Source organism: Vigna angularis, chromosome 3 (genome assembly GCF_016808095.1).
Source record: "Vigna angularis cultivar LongXiaoDou No.4 chromosome 3, ASM1680809v1, whole genome shotgun sequence".
Lineage (NCBI taxonomy): Eukaryota > Viridiplantae > Streptophyta > Magnoliopsida > Fabales > Fabaceae > Vigna > Vigna angularis.
The window spans coordinates 14,064,404-14,086,016 of NC_068972.1; the positions used below are offsets into that span (position 1 = coordinate 14,064,404).

The window sequence follows — 21,613 nt, forward strand, 5'->3', positions numbered from 1 at the left end:
TGATTATCTGTTCATTTTTGTGCTTGTTTTTTTTTTACATTATTTATGACTAAAGAATAATCTTAATTTCTCTATTTTTTCAGTGAAGAAATTGGTGTAAGAATACGAAATATACAATTTTAACTAAAACTATGTTTGAAAAGGAATATGTTGCATTATCTTAAAAAATTACACATTAACCTGTTATTGATTTTGCTCAAAATTCCCTTACTCTAATTTTTTTTTCTTGGTTGGAGGACCTATACCAAAAATGTCTAAACAACTTTAACTTGGAAGAAGAAAAGAAAAATTCCTTAATTCCCTTGGTCATGGAGGGATTTCACTAAATACAGTTTTCCATAGTATTAAAGAATTTCTTTTTCAAAATTGGAATAGTTTTTTTTAGAATTATTCCATAAATACTTTAAAAAATAAGAAAAGAAATGAAACCTTTCTACAAACTAAAATTAATTTATGTATGAATAAAGTTAAATAAAATAAATTTTATAAATTATTTTATACCCAGACTAATTTCATTTTAAAGATAATGCATTTATTTAAAAGAAAAACTTAATTTACACTGTATATGTATACTAAAAGAATAATTGATTTATAATTTTATCTAGTTACAAGTGTAACTCCTCCACTATTTTATAAATAATAGTTTTTTAATTAAAAAAATATTTTTATGATAAAATTTTGTTGAAGAAAACATTAGTCATAATATAAATTTTGTTGGTCAACAAATTAGAAATATACTTACTACTTAATATTGGTGATGTTGAGGAGGTATTAGATGATTTGAAGTTTGGTAAAGAATATCTTAGGTTAGAGTGTATCAGCTCACCTATTCGGTAAATGTTTTTTTATACCCTCATAATCTTTGTATTTCATTTTGCATTGTGAATTCCGAAATATTAGTTTGATATCTAACTTATTGTAGCTAATCTAAAATTCTTTCCCAAGATACATACTCTTGTAACATTTTCAAGTATCATAAAATAGGACAACTATCAAGATGTGATTTTTGTTTGACAAATAATTTATACATCATCCAAAACATATACAAAATATATAGAAATAATAATACGTACAAGTTTTTTTTCTTTTTTATCTAAGTTTATTGAATAAAAAATATATTTACTTCTACTCTATTTTGTTCTAAATATATATTTTCAAATTATAAAATGATGTTTAAATAATAAATAAAAAAAAACTTTAAACAAATAACTAGGTATGAATTAGATTGTCATAAACACATATAATAAAAATATATAAATTAATACAGATGATTAATGCATTAGGAGATAAATTAGATATTATAAATATAAATAAAAAAACAACAATAATTAAAAATAAATAAAATGAAAAAATAATTATAATTCAAAATAAATAAATACTTAAAAAAATTGACTTTATTAAAATTAATATAAGATGAATTTAACATAATACTCTTATTTTATTTATTAGACTAATACGCTGTAACTTTTTTAGAAGGTTATCTTTTTCTATTCATTAGTCCAGTGTATCTCTCTCTTACTAACTCTCTTTCAGACTCTCTCCCTTTTTTTTTGTCTTTTTCTTTTCTTACTTTTTTATCATCTCTTTCACTCCACTTATTTATATACCAATTTTTTTTATATTTATTTATTTCTTTCTTTCTTAATTATGATTAGTGATATTTAATGAAAAATTAAACTTTATGAATCTAGTTATTTCCTTTTTTCTTCTTCTTATTTCTTAAAAACTTTATTTACATAGTATATATATACATATATATATATATATATATATATATATATATAATAAGTGAGTTTTTATTTGTTTGCTTTCTTCTTATTAATTATCCTTGTTAGTGTGATTTTCATTTTACTTAGTCATGATATTTCTTAAAAGCTAATTGATTGGTATTTCAATGTTTAAACTTAGATGAAATATGAAACATTTTGTTTTTTATGAAGATGATCAAAGAAGGTAAATTATATTTTAAAGTTAAATTAAACTAATTAGTATAGTTATTTAAAAATAGATATGTTACAATAAAGGATGTGTTGGAAAAACATTAATCTTGATGTTCTCTCACCCATATAAAAAATACCTTTTACATTTAACAAAGTCTAACATTGTAATAGAAGACACATAATTTCACATGAGGTTCTTCAAACAACCAACATAAAGTTTTCGTATTCTTATTAAACAAAAGGAGTTTGATTCCAAAGAAGAGATGATGAATAGAAAAAAAAAACTAATGACAAAAATCAAAATACTGGAGAAAAATATTTAGTTCTAAAAAGTTAAAGGACATCAAAGCAAAAGATTATCATTTCCTTAAATACATTAAACTTGTATAACTTAATCTTTTCCTGAGTAGTCTAATCTCTATTTTTAATTTCACTAATCACTAACTCTTTGTTAATTTGATTAAAAAAATACATGATATCCCATATAGAACACTGAAACACATTCAAGAAAAATCCTTTCATTAGTTTTTTTATTGCTAAAAGGATGAACCAATGATAAAACTAAAGGTTAATTTTGATAAACATTGAATAAAAAAAATGAACATTCATTCAAGTTCCCAAAAATAGTTACACTCAAATAAAAATATAAACTTCAATAACCACACATCAACGATGAAATTTATTACACAGAAAAACTCTTCATAACATGTTCATTTACTAAAAATGAAAACTTATTGAAAAAGTACCTCTAAACCACCACACTTTTTAGAAATGAAACAATAATCAAAAGAGCATTTCAATGTGTTTTTTATAGTGAGATGTTCATGGATACAAATATAAAAAAATAAAAACTTATATTAGACTATAATGGGTTTGATGGAAATTTACTAAAAAGTCGACGTGAATATTGACTTAAACATTTGTTGTGGTTGCATCCGAGGATAAACTCTTCAATTTATTTAAAAAAACACTATTAGGCTTTTTTACACAGACTTTTACATTACCTGACATAAAACCTTTGACGTGAATAAATAATTTTGTTTTAATGTCATTAATAACTTTGAATTGAAAAGTGATAAAAAAATATTATGTTTTAAGGATAATTTATATGTTTTATGGTGGTTAACTACCGACAAATTTATAAGTAGATAAAATATTTTATGTGTATAAACAAATGTATATGTGTAAATGGACTGAAAAAAGTGAGACAATTATTATTTACTTCATAATTTTCAGATACTACAATGAATTGTTCTCACCACAAAGATTTCTTTTTATATATAAATTATAATATCTCGTTTAAAATAATGTTTAGATAATCAATACTAATCTTTGTATTTCGTTAAAATGATAGAAATTTTTCTAGCGTTTCATTTATTTATTTTAATTGAAATTATCAAAATGAGAGGTCCAATTCAATCTAATCGATACCTTTTTATATTTCTTAATTCTTTTTCTATTAAGTTTTTTTTCCTTAGAAGATGTAAACAAAGTATCTTTAATACATGTCAGAGAGTCTATATGAGTAGTGTTATAATTTGGTCACGAGTTATAGGATTTTCGCATTATATTTTCAACTAGCTAGTAGAAAATGAAGAAGTATAAATTTTTCGAAAAAGTAAATATATAATATCTAAAATATTGGCTCACTACTCTGTGCGAATCTAATGGTTTTTATTTCATATTCGGTTCTCGTTATTTCTTTTAAATATCTGGTTAAGAATTAAATTTTTAAATTTAACTTAATTACACAAAATAAGTTTTTAAGGTAAAGTTTATATTTATTTATATATTTTAAATTGATTTTATTATTAATTAATAATGAAATTTTTAACATATTTTTTTTACATTTATATATATATATATTTTGTATGAGATTAGATATTAATGGATAAACTAGATTTAATATTCTCGAACCGATTTTTTAGATTGAATTAAGCTTTAAGTTTACTTCTTAACATGATATCAGAATCATGATTTAAAATCAATTCTAACTAAATTTGTAAGATATATTATTTTATTCGCTATTAAATTACTAATTAATGTCGATTTCTATGTACGATATGTATATACCTTGAAACGGGAGAAATATATTAGAAATCTTACATTAACTAGATATAAAACCAATTTATATATACAATGAAGTGTAAACTTTTTTTCATAAATTGATTTTATAAAATTGAGTTAAATTTTAAACAATTTTTTAACCTTATTCTATTATCACCCTTCAACTAATTGCTGAAAAATTCAGATTTAGATCACTAAGCAGTTTTCAAGACGAATCATATCGGCAATCGGAAACAAAAAAATGGTAATGGGATGAGTCAAAACCCGATCCGAACCAATAAACCTGGGAAAAAAATGTTATAGAACATATTCGTACGAGTTATCAAGTACGTAGGGTTTTCAAAATTAAGTTTTAATTTTTATTCTTGTTTCGGTTGAATTGGTCCGAGGGTCGGTCGTCCTTCCTTGCTCGCTCTGCTCTCTTTTGATCTTCAATCCCCTCCGAGAATGCAATCCACTTTGATGAGTTGTTGACCTGCAGAAGACACTCTGACGCTTAAGTCAGATATGTTTCATAAACAGGTCTATATTTTATTGGGATTGTAAAAGATGATTGTACTTGGACATCAGTGGTCTACTTATATGGCTTGTGACAGCCACGTCCATTGATTAACCATTAGTGCAATATATTTTAGGTAATCAAACCCAATAATTAATCATTAATACCGTATATTTGTAGAGCAATCTGACCTATTAGTACCTGCTTAATGACAATCAATTCCGATCGGTATACTTCATATAGTACATAAGTCTCCCAAGTCTGAGCAAGCTCTTTATTAAAAGAGGTGCGTAGGGATTATTATGATTTAGAAGAGGTCGCTCACGTTGTATTTAGGGAGTCTATCTTCGATGCTTTAAGTCTTCATTGCTCTATGTACCGAGCGACGAACTCTAGGAGTTCTCTTTGGATCTGTTCCTTAGACTGAACAGAAAATGAGTTCTCTTTGAAACTTTTTTCTCTACAAGGGATTTTCACTCCAAAAAACATGCTTTTAAATAAAGTAAACGCTTCGATATTTATTTCTATAATGAAAAGGCATTAGAACGTGACAAAGCTGAACCTGTTGACTAGTTGACCTAAAAGTTCTTTTTCGGACTTCTTGCGTTAAGCGGGGATTTCTGAAGCCATTTTTCTGACTTCCCCCCGAGCGGCTTGAGGCAAGAGTCATTTTTTTGACTTCCTACGTTGAGCGGGGATTTCTGAAACCAATTTTCTGACTTCCCCTCGAGCGACTTGAGGCAATAGTCATTTTTCTGACTTCCTGCGTTGAGTGGAGATTTCTAAAGCCATTTTTCTTACTTCTCCCAGAGCGGCTAGAGGCAGGAGTCATTTTTCTGACTTCCTGCGTTGAGCGGGGATTTCTGAAGCCATTTTTCTGACTTCCCCCCGAGCGACTTGAGACATGAGTCATTTTTCTGAATTCCTGCGTTGAGCGGGGATTTCTGAAGTCATTTTTCTGACTTCCCCCCGAGCGGTCTTAAGGCAAGAGTCATTTTTCTGACTTCCTGCGTTGAGCGGGGATTTCTAAAATCATTTTTATGACTTCCCCCCGAGCGGCTTGAGACAATAGTCATTTTTCTGACTTCGTGCGTTGAACGCAATTCTTAACCAGCATAATATTTTATAATTTAAAATTAAGAGTGGTTAGAACTTGAGAAGGTTGAACGCAGCTCTAAACCATCCCACCATCCCGTGCATAATATTTTATAATTTAAAATTAAGAGTCGGTAGAACCAAGGTTGAACGCAGCTCTGAACCATTCATTGCATAATATTTTATAATTTTAAATTAAGAGTTGTTAGAACCTGACAAGTTTGGACGCAGCTTTGAACCATTATGTGCATAATATTTTATAATTAAAGAGTTGGTAGAACCTCACAAGGTTGAACGCAACTCTCCTGTGCAGCATATTTTTACTCACAAAAATATGGGTTAAACAATTATATTATAATGAAAACTGGAACCTGTCAAGGTTGGATGTGGGGTTGAACGTTGCTGAAAGTTCTTAAAACAAAAGACATGCCTTTAGGAATTATTAGAGAATTTTTTACTCTTGTTGCAAAACCTGGTGTTGATCCGAAGTAGCGATGTCAAGATCGAGCGCGCGTCTGGTTCTTCGTGGCTTCATGGGGATGCCGCTCGGCCCCACAGTGGACGCCAAAATGTTTCGATTGAATTGGTCCGAGGGTCGGTCGTCCTTCCTTGCTCGCTCTGCTCTCTTTTGATCTTCAATCCTCTCGGAGAATGCAATCCACTTTGACCTGCAGAAGACACTCTGACGCTCAAGTAAGATATGTTTCATAAAGAGATGTGGGATAGTAAAAGATGATTGTACCTGGACAGGCTTGTGACAGCCACATCCATTGATTAACCATTAGTGCAATATATTTTAGGTAATCAAACCCAATAATTAATCATTAATACCGTACATTTGTAGAGCGTAAGGCAATCTGACCTATTAGTATCTGCTTAATGACAATCAATTCTGATCGGTATACTTGTACACTTCTCAAATTTTAATAATGTTTTTCTTAAAATGATTACAAGGTTTTGGAACTACAAATTTAAATAGACTGTCTCTCTTAAATTCTGTTTTAGCCAAGAAATATTGAAACCCATATACTATAATATGCAATGTGTTATCCTTGTTTTTTCCTGTATCCTCAAGACATTGCCTATCTACCTTCTAATCCCTTTTCTAAAAGTCCTTTTTTTTTTCTGTCATTAAGAATTGTATCCCCTTAATAAAAAGTTCTTATAGCATCTTATCATTTGTTCAAAAGTCACCCAACCCCTTACGTACTCAATCATAACTAATAAATATGGTTCACAAATGAATTTAATAAAATTCTTCAAAAATTGATCTACTATCACATATCTCTCTTAACCTTATTCTTTTAGATTATAAGATTACCGGGTAACATATAAAGAAAAAAAAAGGCCCACTAAACCCTTCGAAAATGGGCCTGCCACCACATATTTTTTTTCAGAATTTAAAAAGAAAACTATTTATAAAAAGGTTAAAAAATTATCTACAATTACAATTTAGTTCAATTTATGTTGAAACCGTGTGAAACCACTCAATCTGCAGCAAAATCCGATACCTGATGAATCCAACAATACAATGGAGTAGGTACCATCTTTTCTACAAACGTACAAGCTTACACAATTCAAACTTTTCAAACTCCAATCATCCCAAGATCACCCACTACTTCTACTGCTCACTTTCAGAAAACTATGGCCCCAGTTAAATCTCAATAATTGAAGCATACAAAGTTATGGAATTGTGCAAAACAATTTTAACTTAAATTAAGATACAATTTCTTAAAATTTATCTTTGTTTTTATTTATTACTTACATTCATTCTCAGTTATAAAATTTTTAAAATTAGACAAATTTATAATTTTGTAATTTCACATTTTATTAACTCGCATTAATTATTCATAAACCTTTTTTTTTTAAAGAAACTTTCTTAAATGTTATTTTAATATACCATATATTTGTTATACATAAAATACTTGTTAGTATTCAATTAACCTTGTTTACATGTAATCCGAACCTTATATCACGTACATAAAATATTGCGTTGCTTACGTTAGTGAGAAAATTTTCTGAAATTAACCTGTGTGTAGTTAATAATGCGTTAGTTACATTACAACTATGGTATGGAACTGCAGAAATACACGAAACCTTTTCTCTATCACTAGACCCCATTGAAAGAGATTAAGCCCATCAAATTCACCTACTAATAAATGATATATGTTAAAAATATATGGCAAACTTTGAAGAATACCCTAAACATACACAATGACAAGACAGTAACTAACAATGATCTAAATTAGCAAGGGAACTACTACAGAAGTAAAAATAATTGATGACAGGGAACGGCATCAAAGATGCAAATCCATGTGTGTCCTTTAGGGTAGTACATAAAAGAAAATAAAATGAGCAAAGGAAAAGGGAACACGGCATTTCTTCTTCATTACTACTACTATGTCAACAAGGTAACAAGTTTAAATTCTTCCACTAGTCGCCCATTTCGTTTTCTACTCCCTTAACAGCTTGCTGCAATATACAACAAAAGAAAGTTTCATCTTCCAGCTTTCAGTAAAAATTATATGCCAGGCAGAGGAAAAGGGTTAACATCACCTGAAAGCATGACAAGGCGTATTGCACATCACTTGCAGATATTTGGTGGTGGAGAACAACTCTCAATCTGAAATCAACACACACTGTTATTGACCTCTTGCCTTCGTCATGGAATGGAATTGTTATCACATGTTTTTTTCAGAACAAACATTTCCTTTTTCTATAAAAGAAAAATGTCATAATATTCACGTTTATTCATTGAAATGGTAACAAAAAGAAAACACAACAGATGCACACCGTCAAAATTGAAAGTATTGCAAAATAAGAGTGAATTTTAAACTTAGAGAAAAGGTCCCACAATAAAAATATTCTAAAACTGATGTACAAGTTTCTCCAACATTTGGATAAACATGCCACATCGACTCAAGAAACTGAAGACATTATGCTGAAAAAAAAGTAGAAAAGATCAACTGCTGATTCACTGATTACGTTTGGGTACACAAATAAAGAGATATTAGTCAACAAAATAACAATTAAAACATGAATTTTGAAGGATCCGAGGTTTATGTCATAGTGCATTAAACTTCAGAAAGAACTCATAGTACTGACTTGACTTCATTGTAAAGTTTGCAATTATTTCAATAATTTATAACAGACTGAACGTTGTTGAGGGGAAACAAGACCTGGATGAGCTCTCCTGCATCACAAGGATACCACGTTCTTCCAAGTACTTGCGTATTTTTTCTGCCCCAGTCCGCATACCATCTTCAATGTCAATGAATACCTAGTATCATAAAGAAAAACTCAGTGGTTCCTTAAGGGATTTATAAAAAAGTTATAGTTATGTTGTTTTCACTTGGCATTCTAGGCTCAGTATCGGGACAGAAATTAAAAAATAAAACGTAAACAAGACAGAGTTTACCATCAAAACACAATAAACAGAGCAACAATGAAGTTTCATCATATAAACAAGTTACACTGCACTAGATTCTAAATACTCACTATATTGGTCTCCCCAGCAAGGCTGTTCACTCTCAGTCCTTTAAGTTCCCTCAATCCATCTAAAAGAAAGGAAAAAGTTATAGTACAATAGTAAGTTTAAGAAAATTAGAATTCATGAAACAGACCAGGACTCCACATGGAGTCATCTAAAACTGTGACATTTACCAGCTAAAAATCTAGCTTTCTTGTGATCATTTTCTAGCTTTCCAATATTTTCCTGCAAGGCAACAAGTGCTGCAGCACAAAGGATACCAATCTGTCTCATTCCACCTCCTAGGGTTTTCCGGAGTCGTCTAGCCTGCAAAAAAAATAGATAAACAAGACTTGAACATCAGTTGTTCGGTAAGAACCTACTTGCAATTAATTTCCCTCTAAAAGTATAGAACTACCTTGGCAATAAAATTCTTGGAACCAACAATAACAGATCCAACTGGAGCACCTATACCCTTAGATAGGCAAACCTAATTCATATTTTCAAAGAAATAAAGTCAGTTTGCTTTACTATTATTCAATGGGGTATGATAGACGCAATAAATTTCATATGCAACAGACCATAAAATCAGTCCTCTGGAACTTTCATCAATAAATTAGATAAAGGCCAAGAAATATAATGAATTGTAGGCAAACAGGAAAAAGAACAGAAAGCATACGGAAACTGAATCAGCAGCTTGGACAAGCCTATTCACCGGAACACCAAGTGCCTGAAAAGCCAAACTTTTTAGTTAGAATGCGTATGTTAGCAGGAAGGAGAAACCAAAAGCAAACAGGAAGGTAAAGATTAAAAGGTAGATATATAATTTAAGGCAACTGTCAATAAGAAAAGTGATAAGATTATGCCACTCAGTGGAAAATAGGCAGTGAAGGGATCAGATAATATATAACAGCTTATCTCACTTCATACTAAACAAATGTACAAGTCACATCTAATCATTCAATGGCAAACAATCTTTTCTTTCAAATTGATTTGACTGTAAATTCACATTGTCATATCCCTTCTTCTATTTCTGAAAGTAATTATACACGTATAAATAAATTGTGACCAGGCCCTGTGCTAGGATGGCAGATAGGAAAGTCACTACGGGATTCTCCACAATACAACTTGCCCATGATTATAATAAATACTTATAGGAAAAGATAAGAAAAAAATGTACTCACAACTGACGCGTTAAAAATACGGGCTCCGTCAATGTGAAGCTTCAGTCCGTGCCTCTTAGCTAAATCCCCAACTCTGTCTGTATATTCAACTGAGAGGCATCTGCCACCAGAGCTGCATTCAGGTAAATGTGAGCCATAATGCTTATATAGTTTTGAATCAATTATCAGCAGAAAGGAATATTTAAAATTCAATAAAAACTAGCAAATTCCCTGAGCCTAAAATCATTGTGGTAGCTATGTGGCAACTATAACCAACAAGAGTGTACAGAGCAATGAAGTGGTGTCACTGCATTAAGAAAATAATCCCCCGTGTCTCCAGTAACACCGCATGGGGCAATGATGCAGTACTAGAAAAACAAATAAAATGGTCTGCTGCGATCACTGAAGGCCTTGTAAGAGGCAGCATCTCCACCCAGCAACCAATATAATTGAGAAGAGGTTACAAGTGTCTGTAAACAAAGGGCAAATCTACAATACACAATTTGGACGTTTAAACTAAGTTCTTAAGTGCTTACTTTGCGTGAGTATTTTCCAAGCAAATAAGCTTGGTGGTTGGATACAGTAACTCCCCCCTTGGGTCCCTGATAGCAGCCTCAATCAAATCAATGTCCATGGTTCCATCATCGTTATTCTTCACTGGTCTTGGATGCACCCCTCCAATAGTTGCAATGCCGCCGTTCTCATAAATATAGATATGGCAATTGTCTCCAAGAATAACTTCACTTCCCCTGACATCACAATGAACAAGTACACTTATAAGGTTCCCCATAGTGCCGGATGGAACAAAAAGGGCAGCTTCCTTGCCCATTGTCTTTGCCATCTCTGCTTCTAAGCGAAAAGCAGTAGGGTCATTGCCTAGAACATCGTCATCAACTTCAGCACTTGCCATGGCAGCCCGCATGGCTTCCGTTGGCTTCGTAACTGTGTCTGACCGAAGATCCACGATTCTAGTCACCATCTTCTCCTCAACTAAAAAAAAAAAAGCCAAACAACAAATCCAATTTCAAAAGAATCAATCACCAATTTTAAACAAAAAGATGCTTCAGGTGAATTTCTCTGCCACCACTGTTGGATTCAAATTCACTAATGGAGAAACACTCGTAAAAAATGATCACGACACAAAAAAGGTCTCCTACTCTACAGATGATTAGTATTTTCGATAATAACAGCAGTCTTCACATAACTCCAACAGTAACAAATTACAGACAGAAGCACAATCACGTATCAGTAGTAATCTCCGCAATCAACGTTAAATGATAATAAAAAAAATGTAATATAAAAATTCCCAAGAATTTAGGAGCCGAATTGAACAATTCTTTCAAGACATAACAAAACACGGACAAAAAAGAAATCACCGAAAATTACCAGTAAAATGAGAGGAGGGATGATAATCTTGAAACAGGCTCCACTCTCCACCCAAAATTCCAGAAAAATAATAACAAAGATACCACGAAATATAATATCACAGACTAGACACTTCTGGAAGACAAAATATGGTCGAATTTCCTATTTTGGGAAAGCAAACAGAATACATAAAATAATAACATCAATAATAGAAAACAGAATGCAAAATACAGTGGAATATAAGAAACGGTGAAGAAAAAAACACATATAAAAAGACGCAACTGCTGCAAAGGACATGACACATGCAAGAGCAAGGCAACCCGTGAACCTTCTTTTGTTATCTTTCTAAGACAACTGTACATTCATCAGCAGAAGTTAAAGCAAGACCAGAGGACAGATAAGTGTGCACATCATCATTATTCTTATAATTTGTTTTTAGTGGTTGAGAAAGGAACAAGAGGAAAAACATGTTTTTGTACGATGAATTTTGAGTTTAGAAGAGTCAATCCAATTTACCAGATAAAGGTTCAAGAAGATCGCAGGCAACCCTAGCTCCGGCTCAGTCTGAGTTCAGGTGAAGTGCATGCAGTGCGAGAAACTAACGCTTTATGGTTTTCCGAGTTCCATGAGAAGGGTAGTTATACTTATATAGATACACTAATTATAAATTAGTGCAAGTGGAATCAGAAAATAAATTAGTATACATCTAAACGAGGGAAAATCCACCTTTTATCAGTAAATTTATTATTTTAAACTTTTGAATGGGAATATTTAAAATTTCTTGCATATTATGAAAAGACTTATACCGGTTTTTATACTGTACTCTCTACTCCGTTAATTACCAATTTTTAATTTTTATTTATTATTTTCTGACGGAGGATGTTTTTCTAACAATGTTATTCATTCCTGCCATCTGTTTGTGATTATCCCATTGGAAAAAGGTTATTGTTTTGGAACACTCATCTTAGCCATTATTCAAAAATGCTGTGCATGCTGGCATTGACTCATCTCTACACTTGTCATCTTCTTCCTTAGTATTAAAATATCAAATTCATGGAAAGTCCAATGGAAAAAACACTTCTTTCCAAAGCATTTTCTACTCAACTTTTATGCACACTTCATCTTAGCTTCTGTCTTGTGCTTATCACACAATAATTTCATTGGCTCATAATATCATTTCTTTTTCATTATTATTACTTTCCTTATTCTTTTGGAAAAGTGCTGTCCAACATCATTGGTTCTTTTTAAAAGAGGCAAAGGCAAATCCATTCATTGCCTTGCCTTATGCTTTTAATTTTTTTAAACCAATTTTTAACTTAATCTATTTTTTAATTATAATTTATTATTTATTTGTTTTTTGGGATCTCCTTTGCAGATGTCTTATCCATCCCTGCTGAGCAGCCTTTTAGGTGTACAATTTTGGCGGCTAAGGGTGTGTTTGAACTTTAATGGTACACGAAATCAAAATTTGCTTTGCATATTGAACCCATTTACATTATTATTAAATCTAATTAAAAAATTCACCTCGAATTTCTTTTAACTTAAAAGTTATGACGTTATTTCTTTGTAGAAATTTTTCTTTTTAGTATAAGTTGACAATCGATTTTAGGTTATTTTGATATTAAAAAATTAACTTTTATGTTTGTAAATAAAAAATAAAAATAAATGTAAAATTATTTAAGAGTTTTGTTGACTGTTAAAATAATAGAATCATTTGTGACTTGAAAATGTCTTGACTTCAAAATAAAATTAAAACTCACTAATGTGCCTTTTCACATATGCCTTCCGCGAGGAATATCATTGCTCTACAACAATTTAATATTTTCACAGTTTAAAATAATTACGGTTGTAATTTTTATTTCATAAAATTAACAAATATTTTCAGTCTCAATAAATACCAATTATTTATTTTATAATTTATCCTCAATAAACCACATTAGTAGTAATATTTATATCAGATAAAAGTTAATGTATTTATTAAAAAGAAATATTGGAAATATAAGGCAAGCTTAATGAGAAAGTTAAAAGAGAAAGTGAGAGAGGTTATGGTATATCATAAACAACTCAATAATTACTTGCGTGAAATAAGGAAATTAATTTCTTATATTTATTAACTTATCATTATGGTTACTTTTTAAGTAGAGAAAAAAATAATAAGGAAACTTGATATATGAAAAAATTAATTGAAGTTTTTCATTGTACAATGTAGTAGATAAATTTCATATAATTAAATTTTTTCATCATACACTGTGGTAGATAACTTTCATATATGACATTATTTAATTGAGATCATAAATTTATAATGATATATAAATTATTGTTTGAAAGCTTGTATTAAATAGTAGAACCTATATATATATATATATATATATATATATATATATATATATATATATATATATATATATATATATAAAGATATTATACCTTCATTTAAATCATATGAAATAAAAAGAAAATAGTAGAAGAAAGTTTACTGGATATCTGAAATACGATTAATTCCAAATATTGACTGACTTGAGCTCACTCTTATGTCATGAATTTGATATTTGCATACTATAGTGGTAGTTAAATGGTTCGAGTGTTTATATATTTGACTTAAATGGATATATTGGAAGATTCATGAGTGAATGTTTGTTATTACACGAGCTTATCTCAAATGTTTAAGAAAGTGAAAATTTAGTTTAAATCAATCTTACAAAAGAATATTCAATTTCAAAAAATTAATGATTGTAATAAATTTAATCAATCTCAAATTTTTAATTCTCACAAGATCTTATCTATTCAAAAAATATATTTTTCTTAATTTTTTAATATGTATAAATTTGACAAAATTTTGGTGATATTTCATATTAGTATCCAAAATACATAAAATAAAAATGATTACTAATGACCAAGTATATATCCAGAAAACAATACAAAATGGATCAAAATTTAATTTTATATATATATATATATATATATATATATATATATATATCGAATTATGAAAAATAATTTTTTAAATTATTTAATAAAAAAATTTAATATTTAATAAAAAAATTTAATATTTAATAAAATAATTAAATCTGAAATGAAAAGTAAGGTTAGTTTAGTATTTAACTAAAATTATAATATATAAAGTAACAATGCAATTAATAATAATAATAATAAATCTAATAAAACTAAAATAATAAATCACAGTCGACCTAATAATTAACCTAACATCTAAAATATATCTTATCTAAATAAGACTAACATAAAAATAGTTTTGATACTTAATATTCTGAAATTTAAATGAAAGAAAAATGACAAAAAAATCTATTAAAAAAATACGGTGAAAAAAACTTCTTAAATAATTAATTAATATTATTTAGGTTATTTTCATTTTACTTAACCATATACTTCTTAAAATATATTTATTTTTTTCGTTCACATTCTGTCTTAATAAATTACAAAATACTTGTTGTAGATATAAATAATCATATTATTTAAATATTCCATGCTCTAGTTGTATTTGAAAAAACAAATTCATGAGTTTTAGTATGGATTAGGTAACTGATATTAGTTAAGAAAATGGACAAAGTTTTAGTGGTAATTTTGGAAATTCCTCTCGTACCTATATGCAAAGAATATAGGCAAAATATCAAAATGCTGTAATTTGTTTTTAAATTTATTAAAATGGTTTAAATTTAAAAAAATATATATATAAAAGTGGACAAGTCGTACCAATTTGGTATAATTTTATTGTGAAGGAATTGTGTCAATTTGATACCACTTTCAGTGTGTTGTAATTTTGTATTAACTTGATACAACTTCAATGTATTATGATATAAATTAAAGCAGTGGTAGTTTGGTACCATTTGAGTGAATTATACATTTTTTAATTTTAATTGAAATCGTGTCAATTTGGTATAATTTAAATGTATTGTGATATAATCTGAAATCATGTCATCTGGTTACGATTTCAAGTATTTTTTTTTAATTTTAATTGAAGTTATACTAATTTGGATTTTTTTTTTAATAAGTCAAAATCGTAAGTTGAGTGAAGTTGTACTAAATTATCACGACTTCTCCACTTTTAAAATTATTATATTGATGTTTTATTTTTGCCAACAGTATCACAAGACCCACTAAGTTAATGCATTTATTGGTATATGTATTAGAAACATATTCTATATTCTAACGACAATATGCATAAAAATTACACAATGGGTAAACAATATCCCACATATACAGTAATTGATAAGTCGGGTAAAGATATTAATTATAATATTCGTCTCGCTACTAATATTTAAACAAAATATATTAACACATGTATGTGTGTAGATGGCAAATTTAAATTGAGTGATGCTCCCTGCACATATACAGTTACATCCTTCATGTAATAAAATATGACAAAAGTGTAATAATAGTTTAATTAAAAATCACAAAAAGACAATAAATTAAATTTAAAGTAATAAACTAATCAAAAACTAAAAAAAAATACAACAAATAATTTAATAATAATTCATATTGAAAAATAAAATATTAATAAATAATTATAGATTAAAAAATTAACAAACAAATTTAAATTTAGAAATAAAAAAAATTAATTACATTAAAAATAATATTTAAATAAATATCAAATATAAAAATATTAACAGTAAAATATTAAATATTTAAATAAACTAATAAAAAAATAAAAAACAAATTAAATTATAAAACCATTAAATATAGTAAATTAAAACAAATAAAGAATTAAAGAAAGACCCACACTTCCAAATTAAAAGAAAATTTCATCGCAATTCCAAATTCAAATGAAGTACGTTACCGCAGTTCCAGTTGCGGCGGCGTGGTACGCGCTTCCAAGTACGGTATGATGTGAACCGCACCTTCCAACTGCGCGGTGACGTTTAACCGCACTTCCAAATGCTCTCCAGCCATTCTTTCGTTGCATGCTCTCAATTACTATGTCTTGACTATACCTTCCTTTTATCTAATTCAGTAACGCATCCAATCTAGACATTTATCCCATCTAACCTAGAAATGTATTTAACATAGTTTCTTTTCAATCACTAAGATTAAGGCCTCGACTTTTATTTTATTTAATTTAAAAATGCATCCCAACACATACAAACAACAGTGAAAAGATTTTTTGTGGTTATATGATTCTGACAGAGACACAGTTAGAATAATAGAAAAATAGAGAGATGCAGGTTGAGATCGGTAAAGTGCAGACTTTGATACCATATTAGAAGAGAGATTTTTAAATCTAATTTAATTTCACCAAATGGATTTGTAAGTTGAGATTTGCAAACTTATATATTATAAATTGAATTTTTATCTCTGATCCACGATTGACTTTTTATCTCTTATCCACGTGGGACTTGCAAGTGCATTGTATTCTTCCAAGCTGCTGTCACGTGGGTTCACAGCTGCAAATACACCATGATTGAGGTTACTTGTTTCCACTATACCATCCATTTCTGGCATGGTCTCTTCATTGTCAGCAATGCCTTCAGTAGTATTGTTACCATCCATTTTTTGTGCACCATTCTCTGTAGCTGGTGAATCATTTGTAACTTTAACATTAGTGTTATGTATCGTTTGCATTCTATGAGAATCTACATTCATTTCATTACTGGGGGCTAGAAGTAGCCTGGTCCTGCACAATATCAACCTGCTGCCCAGCAGTTCCATCATGCGATGACTCAACTGCTACTGCTAGAGCATTTTCATCCTCCTCCGAGTGAGGTACAACTTCACAATTCTCTGTACCCTGTACATCAGTATCATTGGTCATGGTCTCCGTGATCTCAATTGACTCAGGTGCATGGCTGTTTGCTTCAATCTCTTCATGCTGTTGTGCATGTAATTTGAATCGGTCCATGATATTTTGCATCTTCTCCAGCTCTTAATTAGACTCCCGTACCTATTTTGCAAAGTTTTTTCAAGTTCCTTTTGCTTCTGCACTACAGCCCATAGATTGTGTATCCTATGTGATGCTGCTAATTGTTCCTGCTTCTGCAAAGCTTTAAAGCATTCTATTTCACAAGCTCTCTTCGTACCACTGACGTTGACAAATTAAAAAAAAAAAGAATAAATTCGAAAAAAATTGTAAACCTGTAAAACACTGGTGTGCAGTGGCAAGTTTCAAAATATTAACTGACATTTAATAATATTCAGTTTTCATACGCTACACTTTCATTAAATAATTACCAACTCGGCATTGACAAGAAGTTTCATGATAATAGCAGTATAAGGAAATCCCCGAATAAAATATTAAGACATGTATTGACCAATATATATATATGAAAGAAGTAATGGAACATTGACAAATCCAAATTATTTCAATTTCACTAGTCTGTGCAGAGATTTTTGTAGTTTGTATTTTGGGAATCTAGTCATGGAAGGGGAATACAATTTAAAAACAATCTAGAGTAATAAATGGATAAGGTCATTATAGTCTTAGGTTCTGCATCAAAAGAGAGGTATCTCCAAAACAGGAGTCAAGTTACTTGTGTTAAAACTCAACTGAAGAAAATGAGATCTCATCACAGAGAAATAAAGAAACTAAGAGGCAGACACATAAGTAAAGACATACATCTTTCACTTCATCTTCCTGAAAATCCATTGACTCCTTTCTTTTTCTCCTTATTCACTTTATCATAAAGGGGATACTTAGCATTGTTATGCTCCAGTAAAGTTAGAAGCTCCCTTCTAATAATCTCATCAGCTTGTTCAATAGAAGTTGTTGGAACAAAGGAATTTTTGTCCCCATCAATTCTTATCAAGGAATTTCTTATAAGCTCTAATGATGCAACAAGAGGCCTAGGAAGTTTCCGTTGCAGGACTTTTGATCGTTTTCTAAGCAATGCCTGTTGTCTTGCTTCTTCTTTCTTTTTTTCTCTAGCTATTCTATCATACATATCCTATTTGGTACTCATTTTTGGGCTGTGGAAGGCTTCCTAAACCATATAGCAAACTTCTCCTCATATCAGTCTGTCTATGTAGCTCAAGTTTAGAGCTGTCAAGCATATTCGTGTCCTCATTAATATGTAGCTCATCCCCAAGAGGAATTCACTTTGGTGTCATGCTAAAAGAAGAACCATCTCTTGCGGGTGTCACGCCAATTCTAGGAGTGAGACCTGCACCTCCAGAAGTTGCAGAAGGTGTCAGCATTAGATTTGGCGTTTGAATGTCTTTTCTCCTTGGGGCGACACCCGAAAAATCTGAAGGATGCAACTCCGGGTTCTCTCCGCCTAACAATGGTGCTTGAGACTCCCTCAACCTGGCCAGATTTTCAGCTTCCATCATAATAGCATCTCCTTTACCAGCTGGCTTTCTCTGAGGGGTCCGAAGAGGAGTCACTCCTTGACCAGGGTGTCTGCGCATAATTAGCCAGAAGGGCAAGTGTTGCTCCACTACCTTCAGCAAGTTCCTGGCTCCCTGCAAGATGACTAGCATAACCCAACATTGCAATTTCATCCAATTCCTGATCAGAAATCTGGGGAGGTGGAAGCATCAATTTTGACCTCTTTCTTACTCTTTCTGGGTTATTGAGCTTGTTGGCATGCAATATGGCAGATGGGACATCTTGCCTTTGTGCAATTTTATTTTTTGCAATGTCCTGCTTTCTTAGTTGTGCCTCGATATCAACCTTCCTTTTCCCTTCAAGTTCTTCAATTATAGTAGGGAACTTGGACTGTTCCACTGGTCTATCTTCATCCGTGACATGAAAATTTGTGCCTCGATATCAACCCTCCTTTTCCCTTCAAGTTCTTCAATTGTAGTAGGGAACTTGGGCTGTTCCACTTGTCTATCTTCATCCGTAACATCAAAAAAACCCGAAGGAGGCCTTTTCTCAAATGGAATTTCTGCATTGTAGTCTATTCCTTTTCTTCTCTTCCGCTTCCTAATATATATTCCTGCAGCCTTCAATTCTCTCTTCTTTTGTAAAGAAGCAAGCCTCCTGGCTTCCTCAAGCTGTTTCTCCCAAGCTTTCCTTTTTGCTTGCTTTCCCTTTGTGTTGGCTAACCGGCATGTCCTTCAGAAAGCATCTCCTTTTCATCTTCATCCATATCAACAGGATCAGGTCGCGCAGGTTTCGAATCAGGATTTGGATCAATCTCCCCAGGACGCAATTAAAAAAGTTTCATTCGAATGTCATGCAGTAGAATACCAGGATATAAAGGCAAGCAATTTTATATTTTAATTTATGAAATCAGATCTTAAATTTTATAGTTTTTACAAATTTTCATATACATAATTATGAACGAAAACACTTACTTCAATCTATCGCAAAGTTTTCGTGATAAATATTTTCCTTTTTTTTTTCTTAATGATATAAAATTATCCAGATAAGAAATAATCCTCTTTACTTTCCTTCAGTCTTTTGAAGAGTATAATTCTCCATTTTTTTTACAGAAGTAAAATTCATAAATTCGACTTCAACGAACACCATTTCTTTTATTTTTTATATTTGAAATGAAGTCGTATACATTTTCTACGACTTCTATAAAGGAAGTCATTCTACATGTACACGATTTCACTAAAGGAAAATGAAAAAGATGGTGAAGAACAAAATGAGAAATGGCAAAGAGCAGGGTGGAAGGTGGATGATGGAAATGAAAGGGAGAAATGAAAAAAAGGTCATGGACAGTGAAGAATGAAAAAAAACACTAAAAATAGACACGTGTTCATATTTCAGATGGTGTTAACACTAATTTAACAAAAATGACTGCATTAAATTCTTTTTAAATAAAACAACAATAAAATCTAGGAAAGAAAATATTGAATAAATTCCATAAATATATAAATATTATGATCAAAATACTAGTTAAACTTAAAAATTAAAACTTTTTATCTTTTAAATATATAGTAAAAGAGAGAGAAGAATCATATAAGCATAAAAAAATGCTCAAATTTGTTGTCCATTATAAAAATGGTACATTTCATGGAAATGATTTCCTTTTTTCCATTTCTTTAAATACTGTTGCTAATGTTCAAAAAGAAAAAGTCTAATATACTCCATAGTTAAGATTATATACATATTAAAGTTATTATTTTCAATTTAATTTTAAAAAAATCATTTTAAAAACAAACCGAATTAAAGAATTTAAAGGGTACCTATAAAACGTTTATTTCATCCTTGTGTAGTATCTACAACATAATTCTTAACAAAGCAATGAAGTCAAATAGTAAATTTCTAAATATGCTATTTAAGTTTTAAAAATAGATCAAGTTCGCGTGGCCTAATGGATAAGGCGCTCGCCTCCGGAGCGGGAGATTGTGGGTTCGAGTCCCATCGTGAACGTTAAATCGTAATACTTTTTCATTATATCAATCAATACCATTGTCATTTTTCAAATTTTATTATCTGAAATAATAATAGTATAATCTCCAATTTAAAGTCGAGTGCATAATCCTACTTATCATTAGTGCAATAACATGTATAGTTCGATATGTACTTTTTAAAAGTTTAGACAAAGAATGTACCAAACCAACACTCGTAGATTTTAAAATGATAATTCATACTTTTAGATATAAATTTGGTTTAGAAAATCTATTATCAAATCATAAAAATTATTTCAAACTATAAAAAATCATTTTATTTAATTGATATTAAAATTTATTGAAATTAGATTTATTTATTCTATAATTGAACCAAATCATTTATTATTTTAAAATTAATTTATTGCGTCAAAATTAATATAGGCACACTTATATTATATAATAGAGTTGAGTATTAAAAAAAAATCTTTATAGCGTTTTCTTAATTAACTCTCAACTTGTCTTTTCTGGGACAAGTATTGTTTTATAAGTTGTACACTTAATTATGTTTGTGTTTTATTTATTTTTTAAAATTTTACTGTGAATGTCGGTAACATTTAATATTGGGTTTCTATGAGATAAGGTTATTCAACCCTTTTGCATAATTATTTGATAATTTACATTGTTAACAAAAACTAAATGTATAAAAATTGTTAGAAAAGATTTTGAAATGATAATATTTTATCATATGACTTTAATTTCAAATTAGTTGACTAAATTG

The 21,613-nt window shown here is 30.0% G+C and overlaps 1 protein-coding gene, 1 non-coding gene and 1 pseudogene across 3 annotated transcripts; 1 reads left to right on the forward strand and 2 right to left on the reverse strand.

The window, feature by feature from the left end:
* Positions 1 to 7,859: 7,859 nt before the first annotated feature.
* LOC108323130 (low-specificity L-threonine aldolase 1) lies at positions 7,860 to 12,250 on the reverse strand. Of its 2 annotated transcripts, none has more exons than XM_017555493.2 (10): positions 12,115 to 12,250; positions 10,770 to 11,223; positions 10,255 to 10,366; positions 9,750 to 9,800; positions 9,489 to 9,560; positions 9,265 to 9,397; positions 9,100 to 9,158; positions 8,781 to 8,881; positions 8,158 to 8,224; positions 7,860 to 8,073 (listed from the first exon to the last, which is right to left on the reverse strand). In XM_017555493.2, the coding sequence occupies exons 2-10, from the start codon at positions 11,210 to 11,212 to the stop codon at positions 8,035 to 8,037; spliced, it is 1,077 nt and encodes a 358-aa protein (XP_017410982.1). In that variant the 5' UTR covers positions 11,213 to 11,223; positions 12,115 to 12,250; the 3' UTR covers positions 7,860 to 8,034. The 2 variants fall into 2 exon arrangements, with proteins under 2 accessions (XP_017410982.1, XP_017410981.1); XM_017555492.2 differs by lacking the exon at positions 12,115 to 12,250 and adding an exon at positions 11,620 to 11,807.
* Positions 12,251 to 18,173: 5,923 nt separating this feature from the next.
* LOC108323076 (cell division cycle 5-like protein) lies at positions 18,174 to 19,703 on the reverse strand (annotated as a pseudogene).
* Positions 19,704 to 20,802: 1,099 nt separating this feature from the next.
* Positions 20,803 to 20,875, forward strand: TRNAR-CCG (transfer RNA arginine (anticodon CCG)). The gene has a single exon. It is a non-coding gene; the product is annotated as a tRNA-Arg (tRNA).
* The last annotated feature ends 738 nt before the right edge of the window (positions 20,876 to 21,613 follow it).